General features: G+C 41.7%; 1 protein-coding gene across 1 annotated transcript in view; it reads right to left on the bottom strand.

Moving 5' to 3' along the window:
• The window catches only part of LOC145414572 (beta-alanyl-bioamine nonribosomal peptide synthetase ebony-like), a 178,681-nt gene that overhangs the window by 123,882 nt on the left and 33,003 nt on the right, over positions 1 to 21,796 (bottom strand). The window contains exon 4 of the mRNA XM_080284090.1: positions 649 to 837. Coding sequence (XP_080140216.1) covers positions 649 to 837 — 189 coding nt within the window. The remainder of the gene's footprint in view (positions 1 to 648; positions 838 to 21,796) is intronic.

Genomic DNA, 21,796 nt, shown 5'->3' on the forward strand with positions numbered 1-21,796 from the left:
TAACATCATAATAAACCAACACTAAACATATATATACATTCATATATATCTCCTATACAGTCAGCATGATATGTAACTACCCAAAATACGTAAGGAAAAGTTTCCATTCTGGCTCACTAGCCTCTCTGAACCCTACCTTATCCCACCATGGCCTGGGAAAAGTGTGGATGATGATGATGATGATGATGATGATGATTTATACAGATTTAATCAATATTCCTTGAAGTTAAAGCCAGCCTCTGATGTTCTCTCTGATGCCCACTCTTCAATCATGTTTCAAATAGCATGGTGCTTTAATCGGCTCGATTTTTAACTTTTTTATTCTTTTTTTTTTTCTTTTCTTTTTTTTTTTTTTTTTTTTAGATGTGTATGTTCGTGAACCACAGGTTTTGATCTGACACAGAAAGCTGCAGCCAGATTTTCATACTGATTTTTTTTTTTTTGAGAATATCTCGCAAGTTCTGAAACACATTGAGTATTTGATTTTTTATGTAAATTTTCAAACATATCCTTCATATTCCTGCTTGAGACCAAATGAGATTGAAAGGTAAATATAAAAATTACTAGAACTTTCTTCATGCATATGAATTCTGTCGTATATGAATAATGAAGATACATCATGATGGTATACAGTCACTTATCACTGACCTCATCCTTTTGATAAGGGAAAGTGTGCCACTGCCATGCTAGACGGTTCATTATGGACTTGTGTGATATTCTGACCCCTTTGGGAGTGCCAGTGGAGCCGGAGGTGTAGAGGATCACCGCGATGGAGGCGCCAAGCACACTAACCCCAACTTCACACACGCTTACTTCGTCTCCCTGGACACCCTCAAGCTGGAACAAAAAGTATTTTACTGACCTTTCTAAAGCTAATAGAATAATCAAAGGAGCATTTCTAAAGATAATTAGCTATGCAGGTAAGTGGTCGCATAAATTACCATAATAACATTACAATGGCAGGAAAAGAAGGATCTGTCCACTTTGCTATATATAGTAACCGTGAAATAATCCAAATAATTATTAACCAAAATTACTACAAATTAGTACTGATAAATAGAAAAAAAAACATTTAATTTTTTAAACTTCAATTGAGTTCGAACGTTGACACTCCACTTCTCAGACGTTCATCTTACCAACAAAACCTATGTTCAGTCGCGCAGGAACTGTAAAGCAACTGTCTTTGTACGTTGAGCTATCTGTGGTTGGAGTTTTTCTAAGTCACACCCAGTAAACCTTATCTTCGACCCGAAATATGGTGTACACACAGAAAAATGAAAGGAAGCAAAGCAGCCATTTCTCTAGTGTGAAGCTGGATGGAGTCTGTAAACATGGCAGAGCAGCAAATTAGATTCAGGCTCCCCTATGGCACATGGTTGCAGCTTTAATTCAATGTCAACACTTATCCAGAAATGTCTTGACAATGCACTTTACACGAAGTGTCACAGCCAGGAAGAATTCCATATTGGCCACTGGGCTGAGACGAATTTTAATATATGCTGTTGCCCCTTCAAAGAAACACCAGCAACTCGGGTGACTAATATTTCTAGGCTGAGAGAGGCTCTCTCTGCTTCCCTTCCTCAAATATCATGTTCTTTGATATGATGCACCAAGGACGACAGGAACGGACATGCCTTAATGGTATATTACACGTAATGGAATAGTAGACTACTTTTTGTCCCCGACAGTACAAATGTTTGACTTTAAGTATTGCCGTCCGTGATAGTACCTGTTTATGCACTGCTGAAGCTAAGTGATATGCCCAACATTTCCTACTTAATAAAAAAAAAAAAAAAAAAAAACTGTCACCGAATGCTTTGCAAGTCCTATCCTTGACTTACTCACAGATTGGAATGGAGTAATAAAATCTTTTGTCGTGGTCCACGGCGAAGGACGACTGACTATTGGTAATGTATAAAGTACGTACCATGAAAACACACTATAATACCAGTAATAAAATATACTGTATTCGCATCAAAAAAATATAAGGAACTGAGAAGTACTTTATAAACATTTGAGGAAATGGTGAATAAAAGTGAACGGTTATAAAAGATATGTAAGAAATGAGAAAAACAAAATGAAAAACTTCCAGAATGAGAATAATAAAGAAATGACATAAGGCGGCCTAAGGAAAAATGTGGGGATTCACAGAGAAAATCACCAAGACGACAGGGACGAATTAACTGAGACAAGAGATGAAAACAACTGCGTCGTTGGGTTGTATAAAGGAAGCAGTCAAGGAGGGTATGACAAACGATAAGACCGATATTACCGGGTACAAAAGTGAGGACGGTCGCCTGAAATCAAACGAGTGGATGAGTCTGGTGTGACCAATCCTTAAACGTGCTACAGCAGTCTCCCACTTCCAATTACGGTGACAACGGGGCGTCCAAGGTGTGACAAAAGGTTTGATGTCGCGGAGTTTTTATAGGAATTAGAAATGTTCCAGGACTGTTATCTGTGTTTTAGAAAAGAGAAAAGAGCAGGGGAAGATATAAGAGACTGGAAAGGAACAGGAAGTAGAGGTATTAATGGCCACAAATGAGTGGCTAACTGATCAACACGCTAATGGCAAGGTACCTAACAAAACTGATCTAACTGGTGGCTAACACAGAAGTGAAACTGCTACTCTTCAATGCGAAAAACCAGAAGGTGGACGGCTGAAGTTGACTGAATGAGAGATAAATCACTGAGAGAATAAGAAAATTATGTAGAGGAGAATGGGGAGCGATGGATATGGCGGAGTGCAAATAAAATGGCATAGTGTTCACCTGTCATCCTACCTGCATAAGACAGAAGTCTAACTTGATTGGAGGAGTCAGGATACAAAACCGCAAACCCGATACCAGCAGGAGGCTTAAAGCCGTCCGTGTATACAGGTATAGCAGAAGAATGTTCCGAGAGGTGATTGAAAAACCATGAGCGCAGAACTAGAGATGAAGTCATGGACCTAATGCAAGGTAAGACAGAAGGGCAATTTGTGGTTCGTGGTAGATGCCATGGCAGAAAAAAGGCCGGTGAAGTGAAAAAACATACTTACCATGTGAGAGACTGAGAAAGTAGCTAATGAACATGGACCAAGAAGGAGGGCTTAACCCGGTGGCGGGAAGAAGAAGGGCTTTCAATCCGGCAGAGGGAAGAAGGAGGAGTAAGAGCTGACATAATGGGGAGCATTGTAGTTTAGTAGAGAAAGGAGTGCATGGCGTCGGAAAACTGAAGGGAGTTCAGACTGTGCATAGAAACACACTGCAGGAGACCACTTAAAAGCGTCAAGAACCAGATGCAAACCTAAATGATGTACATCATCAAGATTCTGTATGACGGTAACTGAAGCAGAAAAATACATTTGTCAACCATAATTAAGTTTGAATGGACAAGATCAGTATGAAGAAGGAGAGCAGCATGATCAGCACCCAAAAAACATGTGACAAAGTCTGTAACAAAGGCACTGTAAGACTGAATCTCTCAAGGAGGTAACATGATCCACCTACATAAGACGAGAGTCAAAAACATGACCAAGAAAAGTGGCCAAAGATTTACATGGGATAGCAAGGTCAAAGAATAATAGGTGGATGGGAATTATAAAGGAGTGGGTAATAGTAATCACATGGGATTTGGACAAAAACGGAAACCATGATTAGCTGTACAAGCAGAGGGAGCAGAAATGGCATCTGGATAAAAGCATTGAGCACTGAGATGTCGAAGTCAGTGGCATATATTGCAAATCATCTACATGCAACGACAAGCGAGCACCAACTGAGATAGAGGAGACAATACCGTTAATCTGTCTACCTATTGCCAGACGCCTCAATCCCGTTTGGGGTGGCCACAAACAAATCGCCTCCAAGTCGCCCTGTCCCCCGCCATTTCACTGCCCTGCTCCCAACTCACACCCCCTCTCTCATATACCTCTCCACCCCATCCCTCCATCTCATCCTCGGCCTCCCCCTCCCTCTTCCCCTCTCCACCTCACTCACATACACTCTCTTCGTCAGTCTTTCACCCTCCATCCTCTCCACATGGCCAAACCACCTCAGTGTGTTCTTCATAATGCTTCCTATCACATCCACATCAACACCACAACGCTCCTTTATATCCTCATTCGTCAGCCTGTCTCTCCATGTGACTCCACAGGCTCCTCTTAAATAATTCATTTCCACTGCTCTCACTCTTGACTTGTGTCCTTCCAACAACGTCCAAGCTTCACTTCCGTACGTTAGAGTTGGTATCACAATACTGTCATGTAGTAACTTTTTCACTTCCATGCTCACTTCCCTGTTTCTTATCACTGCTTTCAAAGAACCAGCAACCTTTCTTCCCTGCTGTACCCTTTCAAGCACTTCACCCTCCAAACCTCCATCTTTGCTCATCACACTACCCAAATACTTAAACGTACTCACATTTTCCAGTTCCTCACCATACAACCTCACTGTACATTCACTGACTTCACCTCTCTCAAAAACCGTCACTTTACTCTTCCCTACATTCACCTTTAGATTCCGTTTCTTACACACTCTCCCAAACTCATCCACCAAGCCTTGCAGCTCCCCTTCGTCTTCACTCAACAACACAGTATCATCTGCAAACAACAGTACAGGGAGTTTTCAAACACTACCCTCTCTCACCAGGGCCACTCCAACATCCACTACCCTACCTTGTAACTCTTTTATTACTCCATCCATGTACATATTGAACAACCATGGAGACATGACACATCCCTGTTTCAAACCAACTTTCAAAGAGAAAAATTCACTTAGTTCACCATCCACACGCACTGCAGCCTTAGCACCATCGTACATACTCTTTACAGCATTCAACAACTTCCCATCTACTCCATATATTCTTAACACTTTCCACAATCCTTGTCTATCCACCCTGTCATATGCTTTTTCCAAATCCATGAAAGCCGCATACAACTTCTTTCCCTTCTCTAGAAACTTTTCCACTAAAGATCTAAGAATGAATATCTGATCTACACAACCTCTTCCCTTCCTAAAGCCTCCCTGTTCTTCTCCAACTAATTTCTCTGTTCTTTCTCTAACTCTGTCTATAAGTATCCTACCATACACTTTTCCTATTATACTAAGAAGACAAATGCCCTTATGATTACCACACACTTCTTTTTCCCCTTTTCCTTTGTACAAGTGAATAATTATACCTGACTTCCAATCCTCCGGGACTCTACCTTCCTCCCAGGCCAATCTGCACATCTTCCACATCCATTCTACTACTATCTCCCCCCCATGCTTCAGCATTTCACCACACACTCCATCAATTCCTGGGGCTTTCCTCGATTTAACTTTCTTCATTGCTTCCACAACTTCTATCCTACTGATTTCTTCCTGTCTTCTCACCTCCCTCCTTCTCCCAGCCATTCCCCAGCCACTTATACTCGCATTACTTCCATCCTCTACGTTCAACAATTCCTTAAAGTGTTCTCTCCATCTATTCACTTTTTCTCCCTTCTCCACTAGTAATCTACCATTTTTATCTTTCACTCCCCTGCTAACTTCACTTCCACCCTGTCTTACTCTTTTCACTTCTCTCCAGAACATTTTCTTACAGTCCCTCCACTTTATACTCAAATTCCTTCCAAATTCCTCATCCACTCTCTTCTTACTCTCTCTTACTAATCTTTTCACCTCTCTCTTCTTTCCACATATAACTCTCTTTTCCGCCTCTCAACTTCTTCCATGCCCCTGTTTCTCATCCATTCATTGTATGCTTTCTTCTTTTGTGCCACAGCCTGTTTCACCTCTTCAGTCCACCACGCTGTTCCTTGCACCCCCCTCCGTCTTCTCTTCCTTCCACACACCACATCACATGCTGCACATATTTCTTCTGTAAATATCTTACACACACCTTCCACGTCTCCCATCTGCTCCAATTCATATTTGCCCAATCGTTCCTCCACTTCTCTCTTATACTCTGCCTTTTTCTCATCCTCTTGTAACCTTTCCACTCTCCTTGCAACTACTCCTTCCTCTCGCCTTTCCCTTCTTCTATTCCTCCATCTTACTTGCATTCTAACTCTGGCCACCACCAAGTAGTGGTCAGAAAGTACACTCCCCCAACCTCTATACACTCTTGCATCCTTTACACATCTTCGCATCCTTTCATCCACGCACACATAATCAATCATTGGCTTCCTTTCATTCAGTTCACCACCCACCCTTCTCATAACTCGCCATGTATACCTATGGATCATTATATATATATATATATATATATATATATATATATATATATATATATATATATATATATATATATATATATATATATATATGATAGACTCAGTGTGATGTCTTTCCCCTTACAATCGATTACTCAAAAAAAAATAACATTCTCTAGTTACAATAATTATTCAACAACCTCTCTCTCTTTATACTCTTTCATCGAAAAATAATGAAAATCATCGTGCTTTACATCACTTGGCCCACGCGTACATTATCCTGGATCACGTGACCAAAGGCACATGTTCCCATCTCACTCGAGTGTTATATTATAAAGAGACTTAATACTAGTAGATTACAGTAGGAAAAAAAAAGTGACTTAGCAACTAGGTAATTAATCTATGTTCTGGACACGTCCGCAAAATAACAGCCATGCCTCGGCCACTCTCTCTCACTTAACTGAACTTTTGGTCATATAAAATAAACTAGATACAACTCATTATCACTTCCGGGCACTACACCCATATGTATACCGTAAGAAAACTGGGGGCAGGCTTTATAGTGTAACAGTTTAACATTCGTAATCCTTGCCATAACTATTTTTTGATTACCAAAGTACATTTTTCTTGTGTGCTTTACAGTGTTATTAATGAAACTTTTTTTTTTTTTTTTTTTTGATGCTCATGTTACGATGTCAGAACCCACCTAACCTCACCCTACTCAGCCTAACCTAATCCAAGGTAAACCTAACTCATCAGCACCAAAAACAATTATCAGATTCATTAAATCATTAGTAATATTGTAAAATACATCAGGAAAATAAATTGTGGTCATTAAAAACCAGTTTTGGCAACTTATAATTATTGTCCCATAATCCTCTCAACTCTATCAAAATTACAAAAACGAATATATATATATATATATATATATATATATATATATATATATATTTATATATATATATATATATATCATCCCGACAATCCCGGCTGAGATATTAGATAAGTTTTGAGAATGAGATATCTGGCAACTTGTAGCCAAGCGGTAGGCCTAAACCTTCGATGCATTCGAGACACGTCTCACACTCTTAAGTCGTCACCTGACACTGAAACCAGTGGGTGCAATGGCTTTTATAACAAACAACAGTACTGTGTACGACTGAGTATAAATTACTGGAAATACTGTATTGGGACTCCATATTGTAGTTACAAATCATAATAGATAGATAGATAAATAGATAGATAGACAGCTCGTCTCACTCGCTCACCGACCGTGATAGATGGCAGTTGGTCGGTACGGTCGTCATCCTCCCCCCCCTCCTCCAAGGAATTCTCGGGTCCAAGCGTGGAGGTCGAAGTTCCAGTGAGTCAAAATCCAAGTGTGGAGGTTAAGTACCAGTGCGTCCAAGTCCAGGCGTGGAGGTCGAAGTCCCAGTGAATCAAGGTCCCACTTGTGGAAGTTAAGGTCGGGAGTGGCATAGGACTGGACCAGTGACATTTGTGCTCAGAGGGACGATTATGAAGAAACACATTGGACTGGGACAGAGGAGCTAAGTTTTGTGCATTTGATATTAGGACCATATAGAGATATATTTTCGAACAATGTGCCAACTGATTCATGTTTAATCTGTAAAGCAAGTAGCTGGGGAAGATATCTACTTTTTGGTCTTGTTAATACACATTCCCTCCCACTCGAACTTTATTGTTTGTATAACCCTTGAGAACTGGTGGTATAGAGCGTACCTAGTAGTTTATTAACGTGAAATTTAGAAGCATTCTGGGAAACTGCGAAGGTTGGGCTTGGGTTGGCCTAGTTGGAGACTGGCCCCGTCATTTTGGCATGCTACCACTCTTAACTTGGCAACTTGAAATGTAATAAACCCAACCGAAGAGGCCGCTAATGGGAGAACGTCTCCACCAATCTGAGTTCCCGACCGTTCCAGCACACACTGGTCATCAATAGTGACTTGATTTCTGCCCCTTTTGACCATATAAAAGTCTGGATCGTGGAGGTGACGGTACAAGTGGTGGTACAGCGTTGGGATGACCTATTAATGTGAGGGTAATTTAACTTGAAATTAAAATAATAGCTCATCCCTCAGTTCTCAAAGGTATATGTACTTAGCATTATGTGTAGAATTACAAGGTATGTGTATTTGTAGTGTGTACTGTTTTGGTGTTGCAGTTGAGCATTCACCTCCTGGGGTTGCTCAAGTTGCAGTTGGGGCATGTTCGTAGTTGAGCATTCACCTCCTGGGGTTGCTCAAGTTGCAGTTGGGGCATGTTCGTAGTTGAGCATTCACCTCCTGGGGTTGCTCAAGTTGCAGCTGGGGCATGTTCGTAGTTGAGCATTCACCTCCTGGGGTTGCTCACGTTTGTATAATTCATGATGGAGTCCCATGTTGAAAAATTGATTGACATTGAAACTAAAATGCCTGAGGAAGTAGACGTGAAACAGAAACCATCCGCAATTGATGAGTGTTTTGAGCGTATTAGAAGGTTGGAGGAGATGTTAGGCCCACCCGGACTCACCCCGACCAAGGTTGGAGGTCCATCACAGTATACTTCCGTTAAGTCTGGAAATCCATTTAGGCACTCAACTCCACAGCGGTCAAATTCGCCTGTAGAAGGTATGCAGAGCTATCAGGGAAATTCGGTGGTATTTGAGTGTAAGGATGTTGATGTTCTAAAGATGAATGAAATGTATGGTCTACACACAAGGACCCTGGTGGATCACTTCTTGATGCAGGTGGAGTCAGTGACTGCTAACTTAGAACAGCAGAAGGCGGTAGCACTCACTCGTATGGACACAGAGTTGCGTACATATGTTCTGGGAGAGTTAAGCTTATGTGAGGCAGGTGGTACTTATGGAGACATTAAGACATTGTTACAGTGTGAGTTCAGAGGTCCCGAAGGGAGCGCTGATGCATTCCGTGAGCTAGCCCAAATGGAGTATAACTTCGAGGATCCACCTAAGAGATTTGTTAGACAGTTCAGGAGTAACTTCAGGGCAATCTGTAGAGAACATCCCCATATTAACCCTCCCAATGTGGAGCAGTTGTGGAAGAAAGCTGTGCTACGTAATGTACCACAGGAAGTTAAAGAATGATTAGATTTGTTTAAAGATCTAGGAATGGAGGAGACCTTTATTTCAGAATTAGAGAGAGAAAGGGGTTATAGACAGTGGTGTAGAGTGGCAAAAGTTGTGGATGAACAAGGATCTGATGATAATTATGTTCCAACCCCTACTAAAATCACACCTCCAGTAGTTAGCAACAATGCTCAACCAGTGACTCGAGTACCCGTGCGTCAGGTACCCTTTAAACCTAGACCTATAGTGTGGCCTTGTGGGTGGTGTGCAAATGGCAGTAAACATGACAGGGCGAATTGTCCAAGGAAGCCAGAGCAAGGAAGTTGTTTTGATTGCTTGAAAGTGAACTCTAGAAGGGGACATGAGGGATGCCCAGGTAAACCTAACTTGAGTAGAAAACAGGAGAGAAGCGTGCCATATATACCTCCCGCAACAGCTAGTTCCCTCCCACAGCAGGATTCTCAGTTACATCCAGACTCACAACCGCCTAGGGAATGACTAGAGGCCCCTGAGGTAACGCAGGCTGCCAGTCATGTTGTGTGTAGTGTACAGGATGTAGAACAGAATGAGGGCTGTCAGAATCTTTCAGATGGTGAGGTGGAGGAAGTCCAAAAAGTTCGAGGTGAAGTAGACACTCCAGTGATACGCCTGATTTTGGGACAGTATCAGGTTTCAGCTTTTGTAGATACCGGTAGTGTAGCAACACTGATGAATGAAAGTACAGCATCTAGATTAGGATTAAAGATTAGCAAATGCCGACGTTCATTGCATTCTGCATCCAACCATAACTGATGTTGGTCAAGTTTCGTCGGTAGCGCATATTGCCCCCGAGACAGGCATAGTGCAGCGATTTGTTGTGGTCCCAGACTATTATTGTCGACCGAAGTGCTCATGGGTGCAGACTTAATTGGTAGAGCGATTTTCACTTGGGACAGAGAAGGTCAGGTGATACATTGGGGTGGTCAGCAGTACAAGGTCCAAAATAAGCTTTGCCAGACATTGAACAGAATAAAGTTCCAGACTAACCATACGAGAAAGGAAGAAGGAGAGCTAGTACAAGTGAAATATAGGACCGTGGTACCTGCACAGACATTGATGTCCGCACCAATTGCGTTAAAAGACAGAAAACCCGGAGATGTCTTACATGTTAGTAAATTTCAGAAGGCCAGAGGTAAAGCTTCATTAGCACCAAATTGTTGTGTGAGAGTTATTGAGAACGGGACATGCTATTTACCCATTGCCAATGTAACCAAGGGACCAGTGAAGCTAAATCCAGGACAAGTGTTGGGGATGTACCATGTTGTTGACGAGTCGAATATTACTTATCTTAGCCCCAAGGAACAGGACAGAAGTCCACTTGAATTAGTGCAACCAGTAGGTGAGGCAGAAGGTGACCTTGTGGCACCTGTAGTTCGGGTCGATAATGCATTGCTACCACACATGGATCAGGCACAGGATGGGAGTGACCGACGTGCTGAGCTTAATTCAATTCTCAGAGAGTTGAAGTGGACACATTTGTCTCAGTCACAGAGGGACAAACTGAGAGTTGATATTGGATAATAATGCACTGTTCATTCTTGGACCGAAGGAAATTGGCACCCTTAAAGTACCTGAAGCCCACATTAATACCATTGACTCTGAACCCATGTGCATGCCCTTGTATCGACATCCTGAGCGAGCAATGAAGATAATTTCCGAGATGATTGACGAGATGATTGAAAAGGATGTGATTGAGGAATCAAACGCTGCATATTTAGCCCCCATAGTCTTAGTCAGCAAGCTGGACGGCAGTAAAAGGATGTGTATTGATTATCGGGCTCTTAATAAGAAGGTTAAGATAGATATCCAACCCCTACCCCAATTAGACGAATTAGTAGGGGAAAGTGCAGGGAAAAAGTTTTACTGCACTCTTGATATGAAAAACGCCTACCTCCAAGTTCGGTTGGATGAAAGTTCTCGAGACCTGACAACTTTTTCTGATGGAGTTAATTTGTTCAGATACAAGCGCTTACCTTTCGGATTGTCTGTGAGTCCAGCAATTTTCATGAGGAAAATGCAGCAAGTGTTAGCTCCTTTAGTTAGAGAAGGTTGGTGCCGTAACTACCTAGACGATGTTGTGATTTGGGCAGACTCTTTCGATCAGATGCTAGACCGATTGAAGATTACATTTGGCAGATTAACCGAGTTTGGAATGAAGCTGAATGATAGTAAATGCTCTTTCATAAAGTGAGAAATTAAGATCTTGGGACATGTAGTGTCGGAGAAAGGAGTACGCCCTGACAGTAAGAATCTCGAAGCCATTGAACAGATGTCACAACCAACGAAGGCCAAGGAAGTGAGACGCTTTGTGGGCATGTGTAACTTGTATCGCAAACATATTCCTGACTTTGCTGCTACTGCCAGTCCTCTCACTAATTTGCTTAGGAAGGATGCAAAATTTGAATGGTCAGAGGAGTGTGAGAATGCATTCTTAATTCTTAAACAAAAGTTAGTGTCAGCTCCAGTACTAGTAAAGGCAGATTTAACTAAACCGTGCGAGTTTAACACAGATGCTAGCGACTCGCACATTGGCGCAGCTCTTATGCAGCTGGAGGGTGAGAAAGATCTGAGACCTATTGGATACTTTTCAAAGAAACTTACCCCAACAGAGAAAAGATACTCAGTAACAGACAAGGAAGCTATGGCAGTAGTGAGTGCATGTAGATTTTTCAGCTACTGTTTATGGTGCAAACCCTTTTCCATTGTCACTGACCATAGACCATTAACCACCATCTTTAAGACAAAGACTAAATGCCGACATATGTCGCGTTATTTGTTGGAGATGAGAGACTACGATTTTGTGATAAAGTATAAAAAGGGTGTGAATCATTATGTCCCAGATGCTTTGAGTAGACCAGTAGGAGCAATCGAGGAGACCTCAGATATAACTCAGTCTAATGCAGAATTTTGGTGGCTAGGCCTTACGGTAGACAAAGTCCGGGAAGCCCAGAGAGCAGACCCAAGGTGGAGGCAGGTAATTCAGTATTGAGGAGGAGGTCAATTACCCAGAAGGTTGTCTGGTAATCGTCCCATTTACACTTTCGAAATGAATGAGGAGATTCTGTATGTCCGAAGAGATGAAATGGGAAAGTTGAGGTTGTGCCTGGTAGTTCCCAAGTCTTTAGTTGCTATTGCCAGTTCAGTTGTTCATAACCCTTCACACCTAGGAGAACGCAAGACGGTAGCCAAGGCAAGACAGTTTTTCTATTGGCCGTCTCTACTGACCGATGTGCGACATTTTGTTAAATCATGCAAGTCATGTCAGCAGTTCAAGGGTCACGGGAAGATTGTGCACCATTTTAAGGAATTGCCACCAGTAGATGATAATGGTCAGAGAGTTGCGATAGATCTCATAGATTTGCATAATAGTAGGAGTGGTCACAGGTATTGTCTCACGGTGATAGACCATTTTTCTAGGTACCTACGTATCTACCCCCTTCGTACAAAATCCACCAAAGCTGTAGCTGAAGAATTTAAGGACATCTGTAGGTATGGTAAGCCACAGGTAGTTATCATGGACAATGGAGGAGAATTCACCAGTGCAGAGTTTAGAGATTTTTGTAGGAGAGCCGGGATTAAGCAAGGATTCTGTCTACCCTACCATCCCCGAGGAAATTCAGTTATTGAGAGAGCACATAGGACCTTAAAGACAGTACTGGCAATCTTGAGCCAAGAACACCCGAATACGTGGCCCATGCACCTGTGCGACACTGAGAAAGCATTGAACGAACCAGTGCATATGTCCCTAGGTACATCACCATTCTTTGCCTTTTATGGTCGTCATCCAAATCGTGAGGTAGGAGATTTGCAGTTGCCTACTGATGAAGACTGTATAGAGAAAATAGATGTCAAACAGATGCTCAAGGAGACACAACGTCAGATGACAGCAGGATACCTTAACAGGGCAAATGAGGCACGTAGGAATGACTCTCTAGAAGCAGGTGAATTAGTTTGGATCTATGTCGAAGAGTGTATGTCTGGTACGGCATCAAAGCTAAATAGAAAATGGCAGGGTCCTTACAAGATTGTCAGAGTTATCGATCAGGGTAGAGCCTATGAGTTAGAAAATGTGTTTGATGGCACCATCTTGAGTAGGGCAGCTGAAAAAGTCAAAAGATATGTTGAACGAGATGCCTTATTGAGTGCGGTGGATCACAAGTTTTTGACCAGTGAGGAAGAGGAAGAGATACTGCCTAGTGTAAGATCCCGGACACCTCCTGAGAGGTTGCAGTATACGTAGATGATGGGTGTATGGTGTATATATTGTATATACTTATTTTTTTTCTATCTGAAAACGTCTTGTCCTTGCCTTAACTGGCTGGGAACATGGAGTCAGGTATGCCCTTCCAGGTCTCTCCGGACTGTACCTGCGTATTCATCTTTTCTACCAGTACCTATGATGTTGTAATTTTGGATTAATAGGGTTGAGTAGTTTAGGGTATGTCCAGCTTTTGGAGAGATGAGGCGTGGAAGCTGCGTGTTGTCAAATCGAGTGCACCATGGTGTATAGACCGTCGTTCTTACCTTACCTCAGTTCTTTTTTGCTTTAGGTTAGATTGTTAGGCTTAGGGAAAATGAGCTCTCACAGTTAGGACTTTAATTTTTTTTTCCCAGAGTTAGGGAACTGTACATGTGAGGGGCACTTCTACCTGAAGGTCTCCACCTGGAGGTTTCCTACTTGCTTTGAGAACCTCGAGCACTGAATGTATGTAATACCCAAACTGCAGTATAGGATTGCTCAGAGAGAGAGGGGAAGTTTCCAGTTTCTCTATAGGGCTTGGAGAAGTTGAACTATGGGGCTCTCGCATGCTAGGAGAGGTAGGTAGGTTTCGTTCGGTCTCTCTAGACAGAATGCAGTGGAGCGACTCCTGTTACTTTTAACTAAGCACAAAGTTTCTCCTGGTAGCAGGACATTCTCCTTGTGAGTAATATGCCTGGTGAGTGGCATACATCGTCAGTTGCATATAGTGAGTAGCAGGAGAAAATTTACTCGTGGTAGAGGATTTTTTTTGTGGACATGAGAGCCTCAGACTGTTCTCGAGCATGGAGCTTATGTAATATCCCACAGTCGCAGTATAGGACACATTGGCTGGTGTTTTGGAGGCATGTAGATTGGTTTCCCCTCACGAGCAAGGAGCGTGTGGAACACCCCACAGTAGCAGTATTGAGGGAGACTGGTCAATTAGGTGAATTTATGTACCGTGTGTGTTAAGTATGGGTACTGGGAATTTCCGAGGAGTTCAGGTCCAGTCACCCGAACTTTTGGTCTTCCCTAACCGTGGGTGGATGTAGTGCCCGGAAGTGATAATGAGTTGTATCTAGTTTATTTTATATGACCAAAAGTTCAGTTAAGTGAGAGAGAGTGGTCGAGGCATGGCTGTTACCATGCGGACGTCTCCAGAACATAGATTAATTACCTAGTTGCTAAGTCCCTTTTTTTTCCTACTGTAATCTACTAGCATTAAGTCTCTTTATAATATAACACTCGAGTGAGATGGGAACATGTGCCTTTGGTCACGTGATCCAGGATAATGTACGCGTGGGCAAAGTGATGTAAAGCACGATGATTTTCATTATTTTTCGATGAAAGAGTATAGAGAGAGAGAGGTTGTTGAATAATTATTGTAACTAGAGAATGTTATTTTTTTTGAGTAATCGATAGTAAGGGGAAAGACATCACACTGAGTCTATCTCGAGTCTGTAATAATTAAAATCTTTAATTACATACGCCGTCATCCCCCCCCCTCCCCTTTGCATCACACATGCAGTTTTGGCGTCTCACTCGCTCACCGGCCGTGATAGATGGCAGTTGGTCAGTACGGTCGTCATCCTCACTCCCCCCTCCCTCCAAGGAATTCTCGGGTCCAAGCGTGGAAGTCGAAGTTCCAGTGAGTCAAAATCCAAGAGTGGAGGTCTAAGTACCAGTGAGTCCAAGTCCAGGCGTGTAGGTCGAAGTCCCAGTGAATCAAGGTCCCACTTGTGGAAGTTAAGGTCGGGAGTGGCAGAGGGCTGGACCAGTGACATTTATGCTCAGAGGGACGATTATGAAGAAACACACTGGACTGGGACAGAGGAGCTAAGTTTTGTGCATTTGATATTAGGACCATATAGAGATATATTTTTCGACTCATGTTTAATCTGTAAAGCAAGTAGCTGGGGAAGATTTCTACTTTTTGGTCTTGTTAATACACATTCCCTCCCACTCGAACTTTATTGTTTGTATGACCCTTGAGAACTGATGGTATAGAGCGTACCTAGTAGTTTATTAACGTGCAATTTAGAAGCATTCTGGGAAACTGCGAAGGTTGGGCTTGGGTTGGCCTAGTTGGAGACTGGCCCCGTCATTTTGGCATGCTACCACTCTTAACTTGGCTACTTGAAATGTAATAAACGCAACCGAAGAGGCCACTAATGGGAGAAAGTCTCCATCAGTCTGAGTTCCCGACCATTCCAGCACACACTGGTCATCAATAATGACTTGATTTCTGCCCCTTTTGACCATGTAAAAGTCTGGATCGCAGAGGTGACAGTACATGGGCCCTAGCTTTTGGGGAGCCCCCTATACAGTATTTAGATGTTGGAGGGGGGCTCCGCAATGAACCTAGCCCCCCAGGCCCCCAAATCGCTAAGTACGCCCCTGGATACAGGTCTCCTAGTTTACCTCTTAACCGCTGGGGGTCATTTTCGCGATGCTTGGGAGCAAGGGATCATGCCGCAGGGCGTCACTTTTGTGATTCTGTGTTATTTTGAATTCGCCTGGGCTTTCAAGTGGCGGTGGCTTGTATCATCTATTAGTACTACCAGTGTCCAACTATACTCAGTTATGCTAATGTCACCTGTACTCCCATCCACTGTTGACAATTTAGCCATTTTTCTCCTGTCCTTGACTCCCCCCTCCTTACCTCCCCTCCATTACCCTCTCCTCCCGCTTGACCAGCTGCGCTGAGCTACACAAATCCTGGACGGATTTTTCCACTCATTTTATCCATTGAAATGTGCCCTTTGCCCAATTCTTATACAAAATAATATATAAAAGAAAGAGAAAAGGTAATTGATACTGCCATACATTTGGAATGGGCTAATTATCACCTGGCAACACTTCACATGCACTCGTTCGCTAATTTTCTGTTTATCTCCCCTTGAAATATGTCATATGACCTGTTCTTATAATAAAAATATATATATAAGAAAGGGAGGGAGAAGCCTAATTGATATTTACACTCACGTGGAACTACCTAATTTATTATGTATTGTCTAGATTTCCTGCCAATCATTTCATAGTGTATATATTAGCAGCTGTCACCATGCTGACACTGGCAACCCTTCACTGACCCTGGGCCACAGCATTCGATTCAGTTTACTGTCATCTTTCAAGGTGAAACAACGTCGGATTTGCGCCTGTCCAATTCTGCTGCTTTTTAGCTTCATGCAAAGGGCCCTGTGACCTCTACCCCTACTAAACCTCGTGTTTATGGGCAAAGGGCTAAGTGACTCTGCTGTGGAACGTGAACTGGCTAATGGATCAATGATAATGATGGACAGTGACTACGATCTTTCTGGTGACTCTAAAACAGTGCAAGTGGAAGTGTAAATAATGTATAAACAGCAAGTGAAAGCAATGAATGTAAATATAACTGAACAGTGGAAGACAATTTTATAAGTTACTTCAAGTGACAGTGCATAACATAGTGTAAATAAAATAGAAATGTAAATAATGTACATAAAAATGTAAATAAGTAGTAATATAAGAATACGAGTATGTATACTAGGAGGAATGAAAATGAAAGTTTTGCTCTAGCATGACGTGTCAAGTGGGGTTGGTGGAGGATTAGTGCCCCTCCCTGTAAAACAATTAACTCTAAGCCATTGGCCACCCCGTCTGGGATACATGGCGTCTGGCAATGAATGAATGACTGAATGAATGAATACTGAGAGTTTGAAAGCGAAAGTGACAGCTTTGATCTCTACGCTAGTATACAGTAAAGAAAGTGAGAGAAAGGTGAACGTGTTATAATGGAAAAAATATGTTTTCCCCCGTCTGTAAACGTATGTATTTCTGCTTTGTCTCTCTTCATAATAATTAGTTTTGAAACTGCATTACGATTCTATTTTTAGCCATGCACGTGGTGTGGGAGCGGCAAGTTGCGACTGAACTCTCCTATTCCTAATTGGATTTGACCCTCCACTTTCATCCCCCATGGGAGAGCCTAGCCTCGGGGAATGGGCAAGTTTCTTATTAAAATTCAACCCTTTCACTCCCTTTTCCAACATGGGCACAATGATAACGTAAAAAATAACAACACTAACGTAAACATATTTTATATCAAAAAGTGAAAAAATATTCAAAATATATAAAATTTTTTGAGCCAATCCTAACATATTATGTACTGAAATCATTTGATATCATCATATCTAATACATGCACAACATTTTAGCACCATTCACATTGGTTTTCGGGGGGAAAAAAATGAAACAACAGGTGCCATGTTGCAGCACGGCAGCATCTCGCGGTGGCGTATATCGGTTGACGATATTTCTGCAACTTTTGCGCTCCACTGCAAGCCATAGAATGGGTCTAGGAAGCTGGGATTTGCACTTTAGGTGCGTCTGAACTTACTCTTCAATATGGCAAGAATTAAATCAATTTTCGAAACTTCAGAAAATGACCCCTGCGTCGGCTTGGGGTGCACGTAAAATTCCGGACCCACGGCCACGGAGAGGTTAATTGTTGTATATTTCTTATTTTATATTTATCTGTAACATGAAGAAACGAAAGTAGAACGATGAGTTTCTTCAATATGGATTCAAGTGCATTACGGAGAAGGATGGGACACAATGTACACAGTGTATCCAGTGCAGTATCACATTCTCGAATGCACATTTCCAGAACAAATATAGCAGCAGGGATGCAGGGAACGGCATCACAACATTAAAGGCCAAATGAGCAGGGGTTGATTGTGCCGTCACATTACCAATATATGATTTTCATTGACAGAGAAGGCTCTGCTACATGCCTCTCATCAAGTTGCATACCACGTTGCTAAGTCAAAGATAGCTTATAATATTGGTGAGGAACTAATCAATCAGTTGAAATGGCGATGACTGCTCTTTGTACGGAAGGAAAGAAAAATATACAAGTGCCTTCATCAAGCAATGTGATCCTTCACCGAATTATCGACATGAGCCAGGATATCCTAGAGCAGGTTGTTGCTGTTATTAAGGCTAGTCCAGTAGAGCTCAGCCTACAGGTGGATGAATCAACAGATGTGTCAAACAGTTCTCAGCTACTGATAGTGGCCTGCTGGTTAAAAGACAAACAAGTGTAATAAAATTTCTTCTTCTGTCAATCATTGAAGAAAACTGCACAAACTATGCTTGTGTTCAGTATGATAAAAGAATTCTTCACAAAACATCAACTCCATCTCAGTATAATTGGGGCACCAGCCAAATGGGTTCGGTGCATTAATGACAAATGAAATTTCTAAAATGAACATTACCCACTGCTTTCTTCACTGGCACAAGCTTGCAGAAAAATCATTGCCTCCAAACCTGTGGAATATTTTGCATATTTGTGTAACAGTTGTGAACATGATTAATTCTGCGGTCGTGCAATGAATCATAGATTGTGTCAACTGAGGTGGCTGTAGAGTGGGAGTGTGCTATCTCGGGTATTTTAATATATTGCGAGTTAAAATTCAACCATGTCTGTGAACAAGAACAAGACCATGCTGAATATTTTGATGTCCTTGAGTTTGTTCGAAAACTTGCACATTTGTCTGATTTATTCAAAGAACTCAGTGAGCTCATTAGCTCTCTGCAGGGAAGGGGATTCATTATTGCAACTGCATGCGAAAAGCTGGCTGAATTAAAAGAAAAACTTGTCTTATGCATCACGTGTGTAAGGAAAGTTTAAATCCCTTATAGAAATGGTCTTGGCAGATGCTTCCTTGCAATCTGACGATGTTTCTTTCAGTGGCTACTTCATTGTGTGGAGAGCTGCATGTCTGATACCTGGATCAGGCACCCTTTCCGGACGAATTTCAAAGATATTGATAGGATCATAACACTAAGGAAGACCCCTTCAGTCTTTTTTTTTTTTTTTTTTTTTTTTTTTTTTTAAATAACAGAACGGAGGAAGGAAAAGCAAATGGGGAAAAAAAAAAATAATCCATACACCAGACTACTGGTGTCCTCCATTCATAAAATATCTGTAACAGTTAGACTTGAACAGTTGTGGGTTGAAATCTGGAGGAAAACAACTCTGGGGAAGCGAGTTCCAGAGAGATGCAGTTCGGGGAATGAAAGAATTCTGATAGGCAGAAGTTCTGCAATATGGTTGACTGACATTCCAGTCATGAGCGCTACCAGATGCCCGTGTAGCACGAGGGAAGGCATGGAGAGGCGGCACCATGGACGCAACCTCGTCTGAGCACTTGCCAAAAATTATCTGTAAAATAATGCAAGGGAGGCAACATTCCTTCTTACTTGCAGGGGAGGTAGTTTATATGTAATGGCAGGGTTGTTAATGATTCTAACAGCTTTATTCTGAATTTTGTCCAGTTGTCTCAATGCAACCTCTCCACAACCATTCCACAAGGGTGAGCAATATTCAAGCTGAGAGCGCACATGACTCTTATAAATTATAGCTAACTGCTCATCGGTGAAGAAGTTACGGACTCTGTACAATAATCCAAGTTTCTTTGAGGCGGCCTTAGCAAGTGATCTGACATGAGAGGTCCAGCTGAGGGCACTGTTAAGTGAGACACCAAGAATTTCAATACTTTTGGAGATGGGAATATTAGTAGCAGTGAAGGTAATGTACGAATCTGGCAATATCTGTCTATTAGTAAACTGTATATGTTTAGTTTTACTAGCATTAAAAGAGACAAGGTTGTTTTGTCCCCATTCACTGATTGTAGCTAGATCTTGATTTATGGAGATGGCTGTACTGAGTTGAGAGGTAGAGATATTAAACTTTGTAAATGGATGTCTGAGTGTGAATGAACTATGTAGTGTTGAGTCATCTGCATATGAGTGAACGGGGTTGTGAGTGACAGATAAGAGATCATTAATATGAACCAGAAATAGGGTTGGCGCCAGAACTGATCCCTGCGGCACGCCGGCGTTGAGTGGAAATTCGAATATACATCATCTACTTTTACTCTTATTTTCCTGTCACTAAGATAAGAAGAAATCAAAGGAACAAAAGACGTTAGTCCATAGCAAGGGAGCTTGGACAGCAGGGAACGGTGCTATACTCTGTCGAAAGCTTTAGAGATATCAAGAGCTACTGCATGAGTTTCTCCAAAAAGATCAATTGATTGATGGATGGTATGAGTTAAGAGATTGAGTATGTCAATGGTGGATCTTTCTTGGCGAAAACCGTATTGTCTATCACTAATTAAGTTGTTGGATTCAAGATGTTTAACAATATGCTTATTAATTAAAGTTTCAAATACCTTACCAAGATGTGACAGCTATTGGTCTGTAATTGGAGGGTCAGACGAACTTCCTTTCTTCGGAACTGGGTGGATATTGGCTTCTTTCCATGAATTTGGGAATAAAAAGTACGTATGCATAGTCTGAATAATTTGGCTAGGACAGAGGCAAGTTCAGGGGAACACTTTTTCAAAACAATTGGAGGAATTCCATCTGGGCCTGGAGCTTTGTTGGTAGGTAAATTGTCTAGGATGGATTTTACGAATCTTGTCTGTATTTTAAGTGGGGCAATTTCAGGAGAATCAAGTTCCAGTACTGAGACATTCTGGCTGGTATCATCTATGGTAGAGTTTCTTGCAAAGGTACTAGCAAAGATATCTGCTTTCCCACGTGGGTCATTTGTAATAATGCCATCTGAAGATTTTAGTGGGGGAATGGAAGATGACTTGTTAAAGTTATTATTGAAAGAATTAAGAGTTGACCAGAATATTTTATTGTCATTAGGGTTGTTAAGTAGTTTTGATGCTTGCTTTTGAAGAAAGTTTGATTTAGATAGATTTAATACAGCTTTTGCATGATTTCTAGCAATTTTAAATTGGGAGAGTGATTCAGATGTTTTTGATTTTAAGTAAGAGTTATATGCTAATGACTTTTGGGCTGTTGCTCTGGCACAATTGCCATCAAACCATTTTGGAGAGTTTGATCTTTTAGTGAACCGTTGACTTGGTATGAATAAATCCATACCAGCTAGTATTAAGTCGCAAATGTGGGACTGGGTAGTACTGGGATCACTAGAGAAGAAAGACTGCCATGGAACATCAGCAAGATAATTTCTAAATCCATCCCAGTCTGCCCTGTCAAAGTGCCATCGGGTCACCCTGACAGGTTCGGAATGGGGAGGTGTAGGAGGGTTAACTAATGAAGCTTTGATGAGATTGTGGTCAGAGGATCCAAGTGGTGACAGTACCTCTATCCTGTATTGATCTGGATTATTTGTCAAGAATAAATCCAAGAGATGGGCATTATGGTCAGGATTATCAGGTATTCTGGTT

This window comes from Coenobita brevimanus, chromosome 100 (genome assembly GCF_032717465.1).
Source record: "Coenobita brevimanus isolate Jiangsu-jjx chromosome 100, ASM3271746v2, whole genome shotgun sequence".
Lineage (NCBI taxonomy): Eukaryota > Metazoa > Arthropoda > Malacostraca > Decapoda > Coenobitidae > Coenobita > Coenobita brevimanus.